The 16,292-nt window shown below is 43.4% G+C and overlaps 1 protein-coding gene across 2 annotated transcripts in view; it reads left to right on the top strand.

Annotated features, from left to right (window-relative positions):
* The window catches only part of RAP2A (RAP2A, member of RAS oncogene family), a 37,247-nt gene that overhangs the window by 371 nt on the left and 20,584 nt on the right, over positions 1-16,292 (top strand). Inside the window, exon 2 of one of the 2 annotated variants that reach the window (XM_025193731.1) lies at positions 11,590-11,620. The exons of the other annotated variant lie outside the window; for it this stretch is intronic. Coding sequence (XP_025049516.1) covers positions 11,590-11,620 — 31 coding nt within the window. The remainder of the gene's footprint in view (positions 1-11,589; positions 11,621-16,292) is intronic. 2 annotated transcript variants of the gene reach the window in all.

Here is a 16,292-nt window from a genome sequence, read left to right on the forward strand (position 1 = left end):
CGCCCCCCCCAAGTCTCATGAGGGGAAAAAAAGAGCAGTGCTGCCTTTCCAAACCAGCCCGACCCATTGCAAAGAAAAGGGAGTGGGGTGCTTATCACCCCCCCCCGACTCTCAAAAAATTTGAATCAACTTTAAAAAAAGAAAGAAAAGCAAGCCCAATTCTGCTTATCATAAGTGGACTTGGCACCGCTGCCCCCGCCCTGTCCCCAGGGCAGGTGGGGCCCTCGCTCATGGCCTCCCTGCTCCAGGGGGAGCTGCTCAGTCACCAGGTCTTAACTATGAAACAAGAGTATCGGAAACTCGGAAACAATAACTATGAAACGATAGTATCGGAAATGATGGTATTTGCTGCAACATGATGGTAGGGTGAAAAAATATGCAAATGAGCTGCCGTCTTTACTTTCTATAGCTCGGTGTAAGCCGCCAGGGAGTGAATGAGGATGGGGTCGGCAAAGTTGAAGCCTTGCTTTATTTCGAGGCGAGCCATCGTAAGGAAGCACTGGTAGCCAACCCAAAAGTCGGTTTACTCTCCCTGAGAGCGAGTTGGGTTTTGCGGATGCTGCATCAATTGGCCACGTCAAAAACTATTGTGCACTTTGAATGCTCCTACTGTTATTGATCGTGCAAGGGTTGACATCAGTGTACAGATATGATCATTATCATGCACCTGGCAATGCTGCGGGGGTGCCACCCTCCAGCTCTATCTGGGGTGGAGCTGGCGGCTCCTGCTTGGCCCTTGGGGCAGCGGGGTGGAAAGTTTGGCCTTTCCCTCCCCAAGGCGCCCACCTAGGAGCTGCCATCATCGCCACCATGCCCGATCCCCTGACAGAAGCAGCCTGCACTTGGTTAGGCCACTTCTGTGGTGCCCAGGACACATTGAAAGCAGTGAGGGTTACATCCGGGAGAGTCCAAGGTGGCGATGCTCAAGCCTTGCCTGCACTTGGTGCTTGCCTCTGGCCACAGCTGCATTGTCGTTGTTGCAGCTTCCTTCTAGCTGCGGGGAGAGGTAGGAACTGGTATCAGCCGTCTTGTTTTTTGGGGGTTGGTTTTTTTTTAATTTTTTTATCACCACTGCATCGTTTGGATCTGTTTCCAGCAAGGTTAGATGATTCGGGGGTTAAAATGCAAGCATGCAGTGAGGCTGCCAGTGGTGGTAGAACATTGCAACCATTTGAGATTTTAGGCGAGCTGCTGGCATAGATGAGGACACACTTCTGGCCAAACCGTCTTGTGTCTTCCTGTGTGAATGGAGAAAGGGAACGTGCCACGGAATCATGTGTTCACCTAGCTAGCAAGGTTAAATCTCAGTTCTGTAACACGGGCATCTGTTTTCTCTCCATATGTGGATGAAAACACCTTGAAAGTAACACAGCTTGGTCACCAACATCAAACGTCTGCTGCTCTGAACTAGGAAAGCCTGAGACTGATAAACATGCTTGCAGGATTAACTATGATCACATTTGCAGAAGCTGTCGTTCAAGTTTGTGAGGTACAGGTAAATCTGATTATTGCAGTGACTGGGGAAGCTGTGTTCAAAGTGTGTGGGGGGAAGGAAATAAATTCTGGTATTGGTCATCTAGGTTCCTCAATATAGCTCCTCTGTATCTATGCTTTATAGCTTGCCACAATATATTTCTGAAGACTGACTCCAGTTAATGTAGTGGGAAAGTTGGTATGCATTTAAAAATGGAAGGTAATCTATCTAGTATGTCTATATTCTGCCATTCACTTCCCGTATTTAAGGGATTTTTTTTTTTTTGTCCTCAAAATAGTAAAATATTGTGGGCCACTTTGTTATCCAATTCCTATTGGATTTGGTTGGGGGTGGGGTTCAGTGAAAAAAAGACTTTACAAACGGTGGACGTTGTACATACATTTGGAATCTGAAAATGTAGCTCATATTTGTTTAGCTTGTGTCAATCAGCAACGGAGATTCTGCAGTCAGAGCTAAACTGACATGCTGTGGATATACGGGAGCAGAATAGAAGGCAGCCTGTATTACCGGTTTCTATTAACTCAGCATTGGCAAGTGTAGCTCTGTATGTCTCCTCCTTCTGTGTTGCTCACCTACTCATACATCTTTTACTGCACCACTTTTGTTGCATCTGGTGCACTGTGAGATAGTTGTTGAGAAAAAAAACATAACATTCTTTCCAAAAATTCAGTCCAATTAATCTAATCCATCTGACAGTGAGAATTCTAGATCCCTGGTCAGTCATAAAATACAGAACAGAGGACTTGTGTTATGGTTCATAAGGGAAGTGCCAACACTTTACATTTAAATCACTTTCGCTAGAGTAGTTAAAAGTAGCTTAAGGTATTGTTCCTTCCCTTCACAGTCCCTCTGTCAACTCCTGTGGTATTCCAGTCCCATTTTTGTGGTGTTTTTTTAAATTATATTTTAACTTTTGGTTTTTATCAGTTCTAAGAGTGACTTGAAATAATCACAGACAAAAATGCATTAAGTTGATCTCTAAAAGTAACAAGAGAAACTGGAAAAATGCACCTTTATTCCAGAGTGAGGGGCCACACAAGGTATGGCATTGGTATAAATATAGTTACACCAATAAATGTCCCCATGAGTCAAGCCCCTAATCTCAGTCCTGTCAGTTTTGTATAGGGACTTAAGAAGACGTGAGGTACTCAATTTTGAAATTGCAGTGCATAAAACTAAGGCTGGAGGCACTCAAACTCATTAGGTGCCCTCTCAATTGATTCTGGAGTTTCCTAGGTATTGGCTGCTTGGGCTGGGTCACCTATCTCCCACCTAAGCTCAAGGAGAAACCAAAAGCTTGGTGGTGTTTTGCTTAAGTCTCTTGAGGAACCTGATTTGGGCATGCTTGATGCATACCAACGTGATTTCATGCAATTGCAGCAGCTTTATTTTTAAAATGTGTCTGAAGTACCAAGTGGGTGGTGCCCACCTTTTTACACAATGGTCTAGTGCTCAGAGCATTTGTTAAGGAAGAGAAAACCCTCTTGGAAGATGAGTTCAGTGTACATCCTCAACCTGATGTACTTCAATCCCAAATTTGTGGTTCCCTGAAGAGTGCTCCAACTACTAGACTAAAGGCTGGGTTGGGTGATGGCACCCTGGAATCCTTCTGTTGAAGCTGTTCCATTGTGCAGAATGAAACCCAAGGTTCATTGAGCCCAAAAAGGGAGCATGACTGGAGTTAGACTTAGGATATTCACCTGGAAGAACATTGTCCTGGATTCTTGTCATTGATGCCAAAACTGTTTGTTTCTATATGTTTCATAGTTTCATCGTAGGTAGGGTCAGGAGGGACCTGAACAGATCATCTAGCCTGACCCCCCTGCCACAGGCAGGAATGAATGCTGGGTTCACAAGACCCCAGACAGGTGATCATCCAACCTCCTCTTGAACATGCCCAAGGTAGGGGTGAGGACCACTTCCCTGGGAAGTTGGTTCCAGATTTTGGCCACCGTAACTGTAAAATATTGCCTTCTGATCTCCAACCTAAACTTATTCTCCATCAGCTTATGACCATTGTTCCTCGTCACCCCAGGTGGTGCTGCGGAGAACAGAGCTCTGCCTATTTGCTGTTGATCCCCCCTGATGAGCTTGTAGGCAGCCACCAGGTCGCCCCTCAGCCTCCTCTTGCTGAGGCTGAACAGGTTCAGGTTCCTCAGTCTCTCCTCATAGGACCTGTCCTGCTGCCCTCTCGCCAAGCGGGTGGCCCTCCTCTGAACCCTCTCCAGGCTGGCCACATCCCTTTTGAAGTGTGGTGCCCAGTACTGGACGCAGTACTCCAACTGTGGCCTGACAAAAGCCACATAGAGGGGGAGTATCACCTCTCTGGACCGGCTTCAGATGCACCTTTGAATGCATGACAAGGTATGGCTGGCCTTGCTGGGTGCGGTCTGGCATTGGCAGCTCATGTTCATCTTGGCGTCAATAATGACTCTGAGATCCCTTTCCGCCTCTGTGCTTTCAAGAAGGGAACTCCCCAGCCTGTATGTATGCTGTGGATTCCTTCTCCCAAGGTGCAGCACCCTGCATTTGTCTACATTGAACCCCACCCGATTCTCATCTGCCCACTTCTGTAGTCTGTCTAAATCTAGTTGCAGCCTCTCTCTCCCTTCAAGTGTGTCTGCAAGTGTGCCCCCTCCTGCAGCCTATTCTGCACCCTGGAACTTAGGTCACTGCCCTGGGAAGTGGGAGATACAAATCCCAGCAGGCAAAGGAGAGCATTGAACCTGGGTTCTCCCTTTTTGGATGCAAGGAACACAAGGAATAGCTTAAGACAGGGGTGTGATACTTATTTGGCCCTGCAGGCCAGATCCACATCCACCTTCAGCATCAGCATTAATGCTCACAGCTGCTTGAGCCTCTGAGTCAGCTCAGGTAACTGCAGGTGTTAACACCACTGTTGCTTGTCCTGCTGCCACCAAAACAAATGTGTACTCAGGATTTTGACAGCAGGACAAGTGATGGTACAATGATCCAAATGAATATCTAACAGGAATCCATACCTGAGATTTTGATGCAAGGATGAGTGATTGTGCCTTTAACTCATACCACTGTATCTGCTCAGGGAGCCATAGGAGTTGCCACCACAATGGCACATGGTCCAAAGAGAAGCAACTTAGTGTCAGCTGGAAAGAGTTTATTCATCTTTGTGTAGTCTACAAGTGTTGTTATCATGAAACTGACCACCCCCCCCCCCCAAAAAAAAAGTCTGTGCAAATTTGCAAACAAAAATCTGTGTGTTTTAGATTACACACACACACAAACAATTTCATTTCAGTGTGAGCTGGGTTGTTTCTAAAGAAATGTTTTACCTGCAAGAGCAATACCAAGGTGTTAGAACAGGGGTGGGCAAAATATGGCCCACGGCCTGGATCTGGCCCACAATGGGCCCTGCCTGGTCCAGGCACAGAGGCAGCCCAGGCCATGGCGCTTGCAGCTGGTCTTGACACCCCAGGGCACGCAGCTGGGCTGGGGCAGTGGCCAGACTCTATTTCCTGGCAAGCCTGGTGGTAGTGGTTCCTTTCTGGCTGCCTCTGCTAGACCCAGCCCCAGGGCCCAGGCACCCTGGCCCATCCGCCCCACACTCACCGCTAGGGGCAGGAGCTGTGCGAGCAGAGCACTCAGCCAGGCAGGTAAGGTGGGGCTGCGGGCCAGCAGAGATGGTGTCCAGAAGCGAGATGGGTAGGTGGGGCCAGAGAGACCCTACTAACTTGGGGTGGTGACAGCGCAGGGCTAGGGCAGAGCCTCAGTCTGCTGCCTGTATACCCCTGTGATGGGCATGGATTCCATGGGCAGGGGCGTGCAGGGAACAGATCATGGTTCTGCCCCAGCCCCGCTCTGTCACTGCCCCACAATCCCAGCCCAAACACAGCTCCCCTCCTGGCCACACACCCTGCCCACATGGCTCCTGGCTGGTGAAGACCTCAGAATTGTAGGGCTGTGACAGTGCAGGGCCAGGCAGAGCCCTCATTCTACAGGGAGGGATTTGCAGGGAGCATATCACAGCTCTGCCCTGGTCCTGTGCAGTCGCCATCCTGGGCCCTCCATGGAGACCGGTCAGGAGCCACACGGGGATCTGTGTCTGGGGCCATGACCAGGATCTTGGGGGAGTGACAGAGCAGGGCCAGGGCAGAGCCATGATCTGCTCCCTGCATGCCCCTGCAATGGATCATGGCTCTACCTTGGGCCCCATGCTGTCACTGCACTGTGACCCTGCCTAGTGATCCTGGCCTCGTCCGCCTGTCCTGCTCCTGAACACTGCTCCCCGCTTGCCCACAGCACCATCCAACTCACTAAAGCTCCTTATGTGGGTGTGAGGGGTGCTGACCCAGCCCGTGATAACTCAACAAATCTCTCTGTGGCCTGCAAGCCCAAATAATTGCCCATCCCTGCATCAGAAAAAGGATTTGCAGTGAGGTAAAAACAAAAGATATCTATGAAGCAAAGATTGGAAGTTGACGCACCCTAATCAGTCTTTAAGAAAATAAACTGAGTTAACAGAGTGCTAGGGAGAGCGCAGGTGAACAAAAATTCCTTTTGTTGGAAGGGATTAAATAGATTCTGACATTAGCAGATTTATTTCAAAATATCATTTACAAGATTTGAAAGCCTTTGCAAAGAATTGCAGCTTCTATAGAAAATGTAGTTTAGACAAGATTTTGCAGATATTTCTCTCACTGTGTAGCTACATTTGTGTCTTGTTGTCTGAAGTACTTGCATGGTCCCAGGGCCTTAAGATTGGTTGATGCTCAAAACTCCAATACCCTTATTCTGTCTGTGAAGTAGGAAAATACTGTTAGTAATAAAACTACTAGCCCTGTTTTGTAGATGGTATACCAAGGCCCAGAGAGACTAAATAATTTGACCAAGATAATTCAGGAAGTCTGTAGCAGAAGAGAAAATTGAACTGTTCTCCCCCAAATGCTGTGCCAGTGCCCGAATAGTTAGCTGTTTTTTCTCTCATGTTTTGAAGCTGAATCTGGCATTTTGGTCGACTTCAACAAATTAGAACTCATAAGAAACACTATCAAGTAATGAAAAATTAAAGTATGCTTTAAAGTTAATGCAATTTACGTCTATTAGCTAGTGCATGGTGTTTTTTTTCTTTTGATTAAGAAAAACATCTTACTATGTTTACTCAAATCCAAGATGACATTTTTTCCCCATTGAACATGGGGCGGGGGGGGAGCCCCTCATCCCTCCCTCCACCCTGCCATACAAGCTTGGTGGGCGGGCAGTTGCTACTTTTCTGACTCTAGCCTTGAGCTTGGGGTTAGATTTGGAGTTACAGCCTCTGCATCCCCTGGTACCCTCTGCTGCCTACCCTCAAGCTCTGGCTCTGACATAGTCACTCTGGTCCCTGCCCAGCCACACGGCAGCAGCAGTGTTGGTGACAGCTCTGGGGCTGGGGGCAGAGCTGCCACAACCACTGCTCAGCTGGCTTGGGGCCACAGCAACCATGTGCTCTGTGCCCCGTTGGAGCTGGAGGGTAGGCAACAGGGTGGGGGGCAAAGGGATGGGCTACAACTGGAATGGAGGCAAGGGGGTGGGAGGCAGGTACCAGGGCATGCAGTCACTAGAGGGAGCAGGCAGTAGGAGGAGCAAGTGTTGCAGTGGGCGTGAAGCAGGGGGACAGGTGCCAGGGCATGAAAGCATTGGGGGGCGGGGGGCCAGGCAGTGGGGGGAGCAAGAGTTGGAGGGAGCAAGGGGCAGGGGTCAGACCACTTGTCTCTTCTTCCTGCTCTCTTACTGCTGCTTGTCTGCTGCACCAGTGGACAGGGACAAATTTAAGATGACCCTCCAATAATTAGATTTTATACAAATAGAATCTAATTACTAGGGAGTTGTTTTAAGTTCTAAGTCCTCTTGGATTCAGGTAAATACAGTAATTTACGGTAATTTTTTATTATTTGAATAATTGGGAATGACAATATATAAAAGAAGTGAATTTTCCGACAGGGGAAGGAAAAAAAAGACTTCAATCTCAGCTTTATGAAAACCGAGTCCGACAGTGGTTTTACATGACAGACTAAAGATTTGTAACTTGGGAAAGAATGAAAACAAAACATTTTTAGGATACCACCTGATGCTTAGTTTAAATCCAATTGAAGAAAGTAACTGCGGGGAAATATAGTAAGTTGAGTCTATGAAGGTTTTGTGTGTTTAGTTACTTAATGGTAATTAAACTGGATAAGAAGATCATCATGAATTGCTCAAAAATGGGTTTAATTAGCTATTTTCAAAATTGCATGACAATTCAGTGTGTTCTTCAGTGGATGCTCTGCATTTTGCTTTCTGTTTTTAAATTCAATCAGCATCTGGCAAAATGGGGCCCTGGTCCCAAATAAGAACTATGGGCAGTTCTGTAGCACAGATTATTCTGCCTTGGAGTGCAGCATTTTGAAGTGATTAAACTGTTTAATTTGTGCTTTAGCTCTGCAGTATAATTACTGCTTTTTACATTTGGTTAAATTACTAATATTTTGAAATTTATCACTGGACTTTTTTCTATCGTATTTTGAAATACTTTTTTCCAGCTTTAAGGCTAAAAATAGAAGTTGCCAAAGGCTGTTCTGATTGATTTGAGTTGAAACCTGTGACAAAAAGAGTGGCACAATCCTTTTCTCACAGTCTGTACTTAGAATGAATGGCAGTTCACTCAAATGAGCTGTCGTTGTCCTGGCTAAAAGTGTTTGCACTTTTTCTTTCGTACATCACAGGTCCTTAAAGTGGGACAGTGGGTTTGTATGTCTGTAGGATCCCAGGATAGAAAAGGTTTCTTCCAGAAAATATGTTGTGTATTTTTGGCCTAGGTGGCTTTTGGTGGGGGGTTTTCAGAGACACGGCATTAAAAGACAAAACCAAAGGCCAAGTTGCATCTTTTTCCAACACCACCCACAACCCCAAACATATTTAGGGGGAGGGGGAGGGTGAATGGGAAGTTCCTCTTTCCATAAAGCTATGGTGAAAAGTGTTAAAAGGACACAGTTCCAAAGTTAAGGGGCTCTCACAGACAACCCAGCTAAATCTAGGAGCAGCATAAATTTGCAGACTTCTGCTCATAGCAGTGTCAGCCAGGGGAGTGCTAGTCTCTCAAATGAGTACCTGCCAGGTTTTATAGGTCAAACAAAATTCTTTAAACTATACCCAGAAACCTATAGAGAGATGGTAGAGATGAGCATAATGAAACTGCACTCTAGAGGTCTCTTTTTTTAAAAGGGGGATGTCTGCATTCTTTACAAACTTTACTTTCCAAGTGAACTTGATGTAGTTGTAGTTGGAATTGATAGTAATACTCTAATCCTTTAAGCGAATGGACATGGACTGCAGTAATGTGCTCCACATCTGAAAATAAAGCTTGTGATCTCCTGGTCAAACTGTTCACAACTCAGGATAAATCTACTGAATAAGGTTTTGTTGATGTTAAGGGAGCAATAAAGACCTTTTCCTTGTGATACTGATATGGTGATGGTATTTAAAATTAGTTCCTCTGTTTTGAGAGATCCTCTTGTTCCGGTGGTATTTCTGGTTGAGTATAGGGTCAGAAGGATTCTTCTGGTTGATATTGCGTGGCCCCAATAGCTCTCCTAATCAACCCAGAATTGTTATTGTTCTCGATCACTTGACAGCAGCCTGCGGGGTTCTCCAGAGGAGCAGCAAACCTGACCAGAACCTTGTTAGTTTTATGTAAAGCCCATTATCTGCCAAGTTGAGATCACAGCATTACTTTGACTTGAAAAACTTTTCTTAGTAGCTGTAAGAGCTTAAACTTTTTAAATGAAAGTCTAAATTATGCAGAAATTGCCGGATTAAGCGTGCATTGGGTAAAGCTTCCTACTCCACCGGTGAGGAAACAAATCAATTTTTAAAGCCTGTCAAAAAAAACAATTGAGTGTATTACCAAGAGCTGATAGGAATCTGGATAAAATTACAATGCATGTTTAATCCAGAAGTCAACTGCTGTCTCAGGGTCTTTGTAATGTAATGACAAACATTCCATCCTTGGCTTATGTAGGAAAGTGTGCTCATACTGCGCCTTTCTTAGGTAGTAGCTTCATAATATTATTTCTAAAAGGGAAAATCCAAAGTCTTTATCAGCATCAATATCTATGTAAAGCATTAGCAAGCTAAAGTAACAACATAAGCAAGTTAGATCTAGGTATAAAATTAAAATGTTCTTTTAACTTTTCCTGTATGGGACCCTTCACGGTTTTATTGAGGAATTTTGTACAGCCAGAAAAATGTGTTTCTGTCCAATACAATGTATAGTTTTGCAGGGTTTAGAACAATCCTTTTTAAAGCCTCTTGTTTTTTTAATGGGTCTTAAATCTGGGATCTTTTTGAATTATGCAACTTTAACTTTTCCTTTAAACATGGTGGCTTATTTCCTGGTACGTGCATGCATGTGTGTGTACATGCACATGTGTGTGCATGTGTGTGTCTGTGCACATGCACACAAACATGTATAGCTATATAGTTGTCCATCCCAAATTTTCATCATAGAATAACTCCTGTTATGCTATGGCTGCTTTATTATAAGGGCTTTATAACATTGCTGTCTTCATTTTGCATACACAGAGGTTTTAAATGCTACTGCAGCTTGTACATAAATTGAATCTGGTACTTAATGACACAATCTCTTCACACAGATTCTTTGCCCTAACTTGATTGCCAAGCTTGGTACAGGCTGGAAGCATGTTGCTTTTACTGCTTCCACGTGGGGAGTTTTAGGCTATGGACAGGCGTTCCATTTGTGCTGGGAGGAACGCTTTTCTCCTGGCATGAAGAGAAAACATGCAGCTGTTCAAGTTTTCTGGTTTTTTGACAGAAGAGAGCCACCTCCAACCAGGAAGCTCTTTCTTCTAGAAGTTTTCTCCCAACAGCCTAAATGGCTGTCTGCCTCTCTTGGAGCCCTGAGGATCCCCAGTATCCCGCTGTTTTCTGCTCTGCCTCCCTCCAAGGGCACTCATTGAGCTGTCAGGAAACCCTGTGAGGACCCTGCTGAGGCTGCTAGAAAAGCTAGGGATGTAAATATTGTTTTAAAAATTATCTGGGGCACTGTGCAGCTTCCCTTACCTGCTAGACTGTGCCTGCCCTGAGCTAAACAGTAACCAGTAAGCTAACTGGTTATCACTGAGCTTATTGGTTAAATGCTTAATCGTTTAACTTTCCATATCCCTATTGAAAGCAGCAGCAGTTCCTGCCACTTGACCAATCCAGGATAGTCCCTCAACTGTTTGTGTAGTGGTGCCAGTACCCTTCCCTTGCAGAATCCTAGGTCACCCCAGTTCTGTACAAGTGGGGCTGAAGAGGAGGGACTCGACTCATTCTGGGGAGCCCCAGATGTTTCAGGCCTCCCACCCCTTGGACAGAGCTGGGGTGACCTGGGGCTGTGAAGGGGAGAGGGGAGCATCCCCTTGTGGCTTGACATGTCCTGTGTTTCCCCTGAATGGGTCACCCTGCAAGGAAATTTCCCATCCTGCTGATCTGCAGAACTGGCTGGGGGGGCTTCAACCATCCTGAGAGCCCCAGGATGCAGGAGAAATATTTCCCTCCGGCTCAACTCCTCTTGGGCCCCCTGGGATGGGTGAAGCCACACTGCCTCTGCCAGCTACTTATTGACAGCCTGCCCCCTTCCCTGGCAGGGCAAGGGCCAGCTGCCAAACACCAGGGTCCTCTAGCAGGACAGAGAGGATCCAAGGAGCAGCGCCCGCCATAGTCCTCTCTGGCTGGAGACCTTGCCTTTGAGGCATCTTCGTAACTCTCCAGCCAGGGGGCTGAAATGCCTGTATGCTTCAGCTCCAAGTAGTTTCTCCAGTGCTAAAAAGTTCTTAGTGCTGGAACTAAACACCTGTCCCTAGTCTTAGTTGAATGTCATGTTTTTTTAAACTCTTTCCTTCTGCTTTCTCCCTTAGAGTTCTCTTGAGGTTTTTTGGTCCCCCGCCATATAAAATACCCATCTTGACTCAGGTTTACCTTCTGTGGGGGGGCCATGAAAATTTTGGGACAGGCCATTTCTAGGCAGATAGCACGTGTATTTGCATGTTTCATGGCCTTTGAAAAGATGTTTTTGTTTTAATTTCTTCCTGGTTTAGGAAATTTTGGACTTTTTATCAAGAATATCAGGTAGGCATTACTTTTTTACATTAATGTTTAACTGAAATTGCTGTAGTTTAAAGTAGAGCTCATCCCTGTCCCGACCCTGGTATTGCTTATCCTCCTACTTTCTCTCTTTAAGCCTTAGTTGCTTCTGTAGCCCTTATTGTTTACAGATGTCTGAACTAATATTATAGACAGCTAAGATAGGTGCAGTAGTAGAAGCAGCTTGGCAACTTTTGCAATGAATGGCATAGCATGACTAAAATCATATGGTAATGTTTGAGTTGTAAAACTATTGTATTTATAAGCACCAGATTTCAGAGATAATTGATATTCATGGTTTCTAACGTCTAGTACCAGACAGGATTAATGATTAGAGTAGAACATCATTAACATCATCCTCTCTCTTGATTTGAGTTTCAACATAAATAAGTCTTGTAGTCTGCAAATGATCTTCTTTCTTTTTTTAAAAAAGAAAAGTCTTGAATCTGCATTGTGTTGTCACCAACATTTCATTTAGTTTTGCCCTTTGTAAGCAAAGGGACATTCATTCTTATACGTGTTCTATCTGCTGATCATCACAATTGACAGCTCTTAACTACCTTCTATCAAAATGAACATGACATTCACCCTTTCTTTGGGTAGCATCTTTATTATTTTGGTAACAGATGACACCCTGAGATGGAATAAAGAGTGTGATAACATTTAATTCAAGCTTCAACATCAGTAAGTATCTTTCAGATTGAAAGAGTAGTTGTAGACAAACCATAAAGAAAGGGGGTTGATGAATTCCGTGACAATAAATACATCTCTTTCTGGTTTTCCACAGTAGAACCTAAATTTCAGGTTTATTTGTACATTAACCAAAGTTGGGGTTAACAATTTGTTTCTGAAGAATTGCAAGTGCTGTTTCAAACACTTTTTATAAAAAAAAAAAAAATGTGTAGGTGGCATGCTGTGATACCATGTTTGAGGGAGAGTGGGGAAATGATTAAGACTGAAGTGCTAAATTGTTTTGGCAAATAGTGGCTTGTACAGAGATATATGTGGTTATTAAGGTAACAGAAGATTAAAGCTAACTCTACTTTTGCACATTCACCTTTCTCTCATTCATTAGCTCTCAGTTCCCTTCTTGTCAAACTGTTCTATCACAGGTTCTGTCTACACTAACATTTTAACTGCAGCAGTATAAACGCTGTACTCTAGACACTGTTTACGTTAACAAAGTCGATTCCATGCATTTTTCCTGGTCGATCATCTGCTTTTAGCAGCTCTGTTGTCTGAAGTTCTGTGCCTAAACGGGTTTAAAAGTGTGATATTGGCATGTATAAAATCCTTTAAGCTGTAATTTTACATGGGTGGCACATTAGTCTGCACTAGACTTCAAACATTTTGTTGACATTACACTTTAAATTCTAGTCTTGACAAAGTGCCAAGGTTTATCTGTGTAAGGAACAGACTGGGGACAACTCTCTTTTTAAAGAGAGTTGGTTAATGTATTTTTTGAAGTGACACTTGACACCCAGTTTAGATAGTTTTAATACCTTTTACAATTCTTGTCTATCTTGTGTAACCAGCGAAGTTGCATTAAAGCATTTTAAAATATTAGGTTTTTGGGTCACTACCATGTGATTGATGAATAAAGTCATTAATGCTCATAATGATTCTAGCATTGTTTAGCGGCTTGCCTTTCTTGCTCAGATTTTCAGACAGCCATTTGAATCGCAAGATTAACTCAGCATTTGAACTTCACACGCAAATATTGACTCTGATCTTGACTGAATGTTAGTCAAATATTTTTGTTGATTTATAGTGAAAATTCACCAGTGGATTTCTCTGTTTGCAAGAAAATTAATTTCTTCTTCAAGTAAAGTCAGGTGAATCCACATCCTGGTGCAAATGTGGCTTATGTATATATACAAGATCAGATTCTTTTGGCTAGCAGTGTGCGCCAGGGTCATGTCTCTTCTTGGTTGCCCTTGAACCCCTCATCTAGAGCATTAAGAATAGAGTAGGCACAGCAGCCTCTGTTCCTTCTATGCAGAGCCAGATGACATTCTACATGCGGAACTCTTTTCAGTGAAAAAAGATATGGCAACACCAGAACATCTTAAATGGATGTGTCCATTGAATTTTCTGTTTTAAAAAAATCTGAAATTTTTATAAAATGTGTTTTCCTCATTTTGTATTTTGAAACTGCCTTGTTCACTCTGACACCTCCTTTGAATTGTACTAATTACTTTAATGAAATAAGAACTTAAATGTTTTTATTCACCCAAACGATATTTTTCAATCACTAAAAACTTTCCTTTCAAACCAAAAATTTTTGTTTGTAATTGCCACTAATCTGAAAAATCTATTTTTCATTTACCACAAATTTTCAGTTGCCCTTGGGTATGAGATTGAACCTGTGACAGTATTAGTGTTTCTTGCACTGTGTGTCTTAAGAACCCTTCTATGTATGTAGCTTATGTACTAAATAGTGTGGTTATTGTATTGAATTTGTTTTAACCATTAGACATATAAGTAAAACTTGGTAGTATTAGGGGCTTCCCCAGTAGTAGGACCTAGCCTCTATAGCTGATGCAAAGTTCAGTGGATTCAAAATTTGCCCCATTTATAAGTTGTTCTGCTGATTGACTGAAGCTGAAAACAACAACTTTGCCATGGGAAAAGACTTATTCCCCATCGGTGTTCAGTTTTTCTGTTCCCTTTGTTAAGGGAGCTCTGAAGGCAAGTGTGGCTCACCTTAAGCTGTTCTTCTTGAAGCATTCAATGAGAGCCATCTCAGACCCAGGAAAGAAAATAAGCATGACTAAGTTTGTCCTTGAGTGTTTCTTCAAACTGTAGTTCACCTTCAGGCTCCCTAGCTGACTTGTCACTGAAGGCATCAGTTGTTGTTGTTGTTGTTGTGGATCTGGCTGAAAGCCATGCTTCTGGAAACAACATGAAAAACATACAACCATAATATAAAGAAATATAAGCAAAAATAACAGAAATACAAATATAATAAAATATATCCAACCATTATACAAACATTATTAGTATAAATATAGTAATCAAATCATGAATCTATAAAAAAATGTTGTACATAGATCCACAATTGACACGGTAAAATCAGATATAGTGTTAAAAATTATCAATTGTATCAGCAGTAAAGGATGTTTAATTCTAATCACTTCAGCCTTAGAAGCAAACAATTGCAAGACGGTTTACTAAATATGGATCTGTCTGCTGGAAGACATCAGTTTCTGAGACTTGCAGAGCAGATAAGTTTTTTCCTTCTGGTGTCAGGACATGAGTTGGTTTGTTCTACACTTGTCTGAGGCTCTGAAGTCAAAGGGTAACCAGTGATCTAAGATGGAGCTCTCTGGTGCTTTAGTATTCGTTAGAGAGGAAGTGTCTGCAATACCAGTTACATCTACAGATTTCATTTGCTTGGCCATAGATTCTGTTTCTAATGTAGATATTCTCAGCAGGATTCAGCTTCTTAATACCAGCATGTTCACCACAGTATCCTGTGCAGAAACTGGCAAGGATACTTACTTCTGTGTTTCCTGGGTAACAGGGAAGCTGGGGTTCCCAAGTATATCTCAAGGGATAGCTCGGTATACTTCAGTTCATCTTCAGCTTTGCATCGAGGATGACTCCATAGTATTTATTTCCCCTTCCTGTAGTACCATACCCTTTCCTTCTTAGCATTCTTTCCTGGGTCCAGTAGTCGGATAGTTATCATTTTGTGGGCCTATTTGCATCCTGTGGTATGCAGTCCTGATTCTACAAGTTGGAATTCATTGTTTTTGCTAATGCAGTTAAACCTCTTCCTTAATAGGCAGTGTAGACTTGCTATTGTGACTCCTAAGCAAACAGAAGGAGAGAGAGGATATGGATCAACATGTTACCATGGAGGAACAATTGATCCTGGTTGTAATTTCTTCCTTACCTGATAAGGCAGTGAATCTTTCCATGCCTTGTTGAAGGATGACATCAAGATTAATCTGATGGATAACTTGTAGGTTTTGATGAAGCGTGTGTTAGATTCTTGACATCCCACTGGAGTTAAAGTAAGATAAATTGCACTTAGCTGCATTCTGCATGCTTTCATGGCTGTGAAGCCTGGAAAGGTTTGTTAAAGCCCTGAAAGGAACAGTAATAAACATCAATATTGGCCACATTCAGAAGAGTGAAGATGTACCAATTCCCTCTCATGTGATTTGGGTAGTTTTTTATTTGCATCTAGTAACATGGTCACTCGCCATAGATCATGCTTGAGGGATCACTGATAGTTGCCAAAACTTTCCAGCAGGCTTTGGATGCATCTAACAAAATTATGTAAACTGAGACAAATATCTCTGGTAATGGGAAGCACTTTAGGAGGGCAGGGAGAAGAATCCAAAAAGATGCAAATCATCATAGAAGACCTTCCTTTTAAGGTCTGTGACTCCTCCTCCCAAGGGTGACACGGCCATCGTATGTAAAAAATCAAAGTTAGTCTTGCACTTTTTGGGCTTATAAAGGAGCTGCTCCAAGGAGAAAACAAACAGGCTTCATTGATCCATATTGCTATAACCTGAGTATTTCAGAAATGCTCAGGAAGAGGCAGTGATTCTGGGTAACCCACTATTGCTATTCCAACTGCTGTGTTTCTCTCTCTCTCTCTTCTCTTTCTCTCTATCTCCCTCTCTCCCCTCTGCCATGG

The sequence above is a fragment of the Alligator sinensis genome, unplaced genomic scaffold (genome assembly GCF_000455745.1).
Source record: "Alligator sinensis unplaced genomic scaffold, ASM45574v1 scaffold1405_1, whole genome shotgun sequence".
NCBI lineage: Eukaryota > Metazoa > Chordata > Crocodylia > Alligatoridae > Alligator > Alligator sinensis.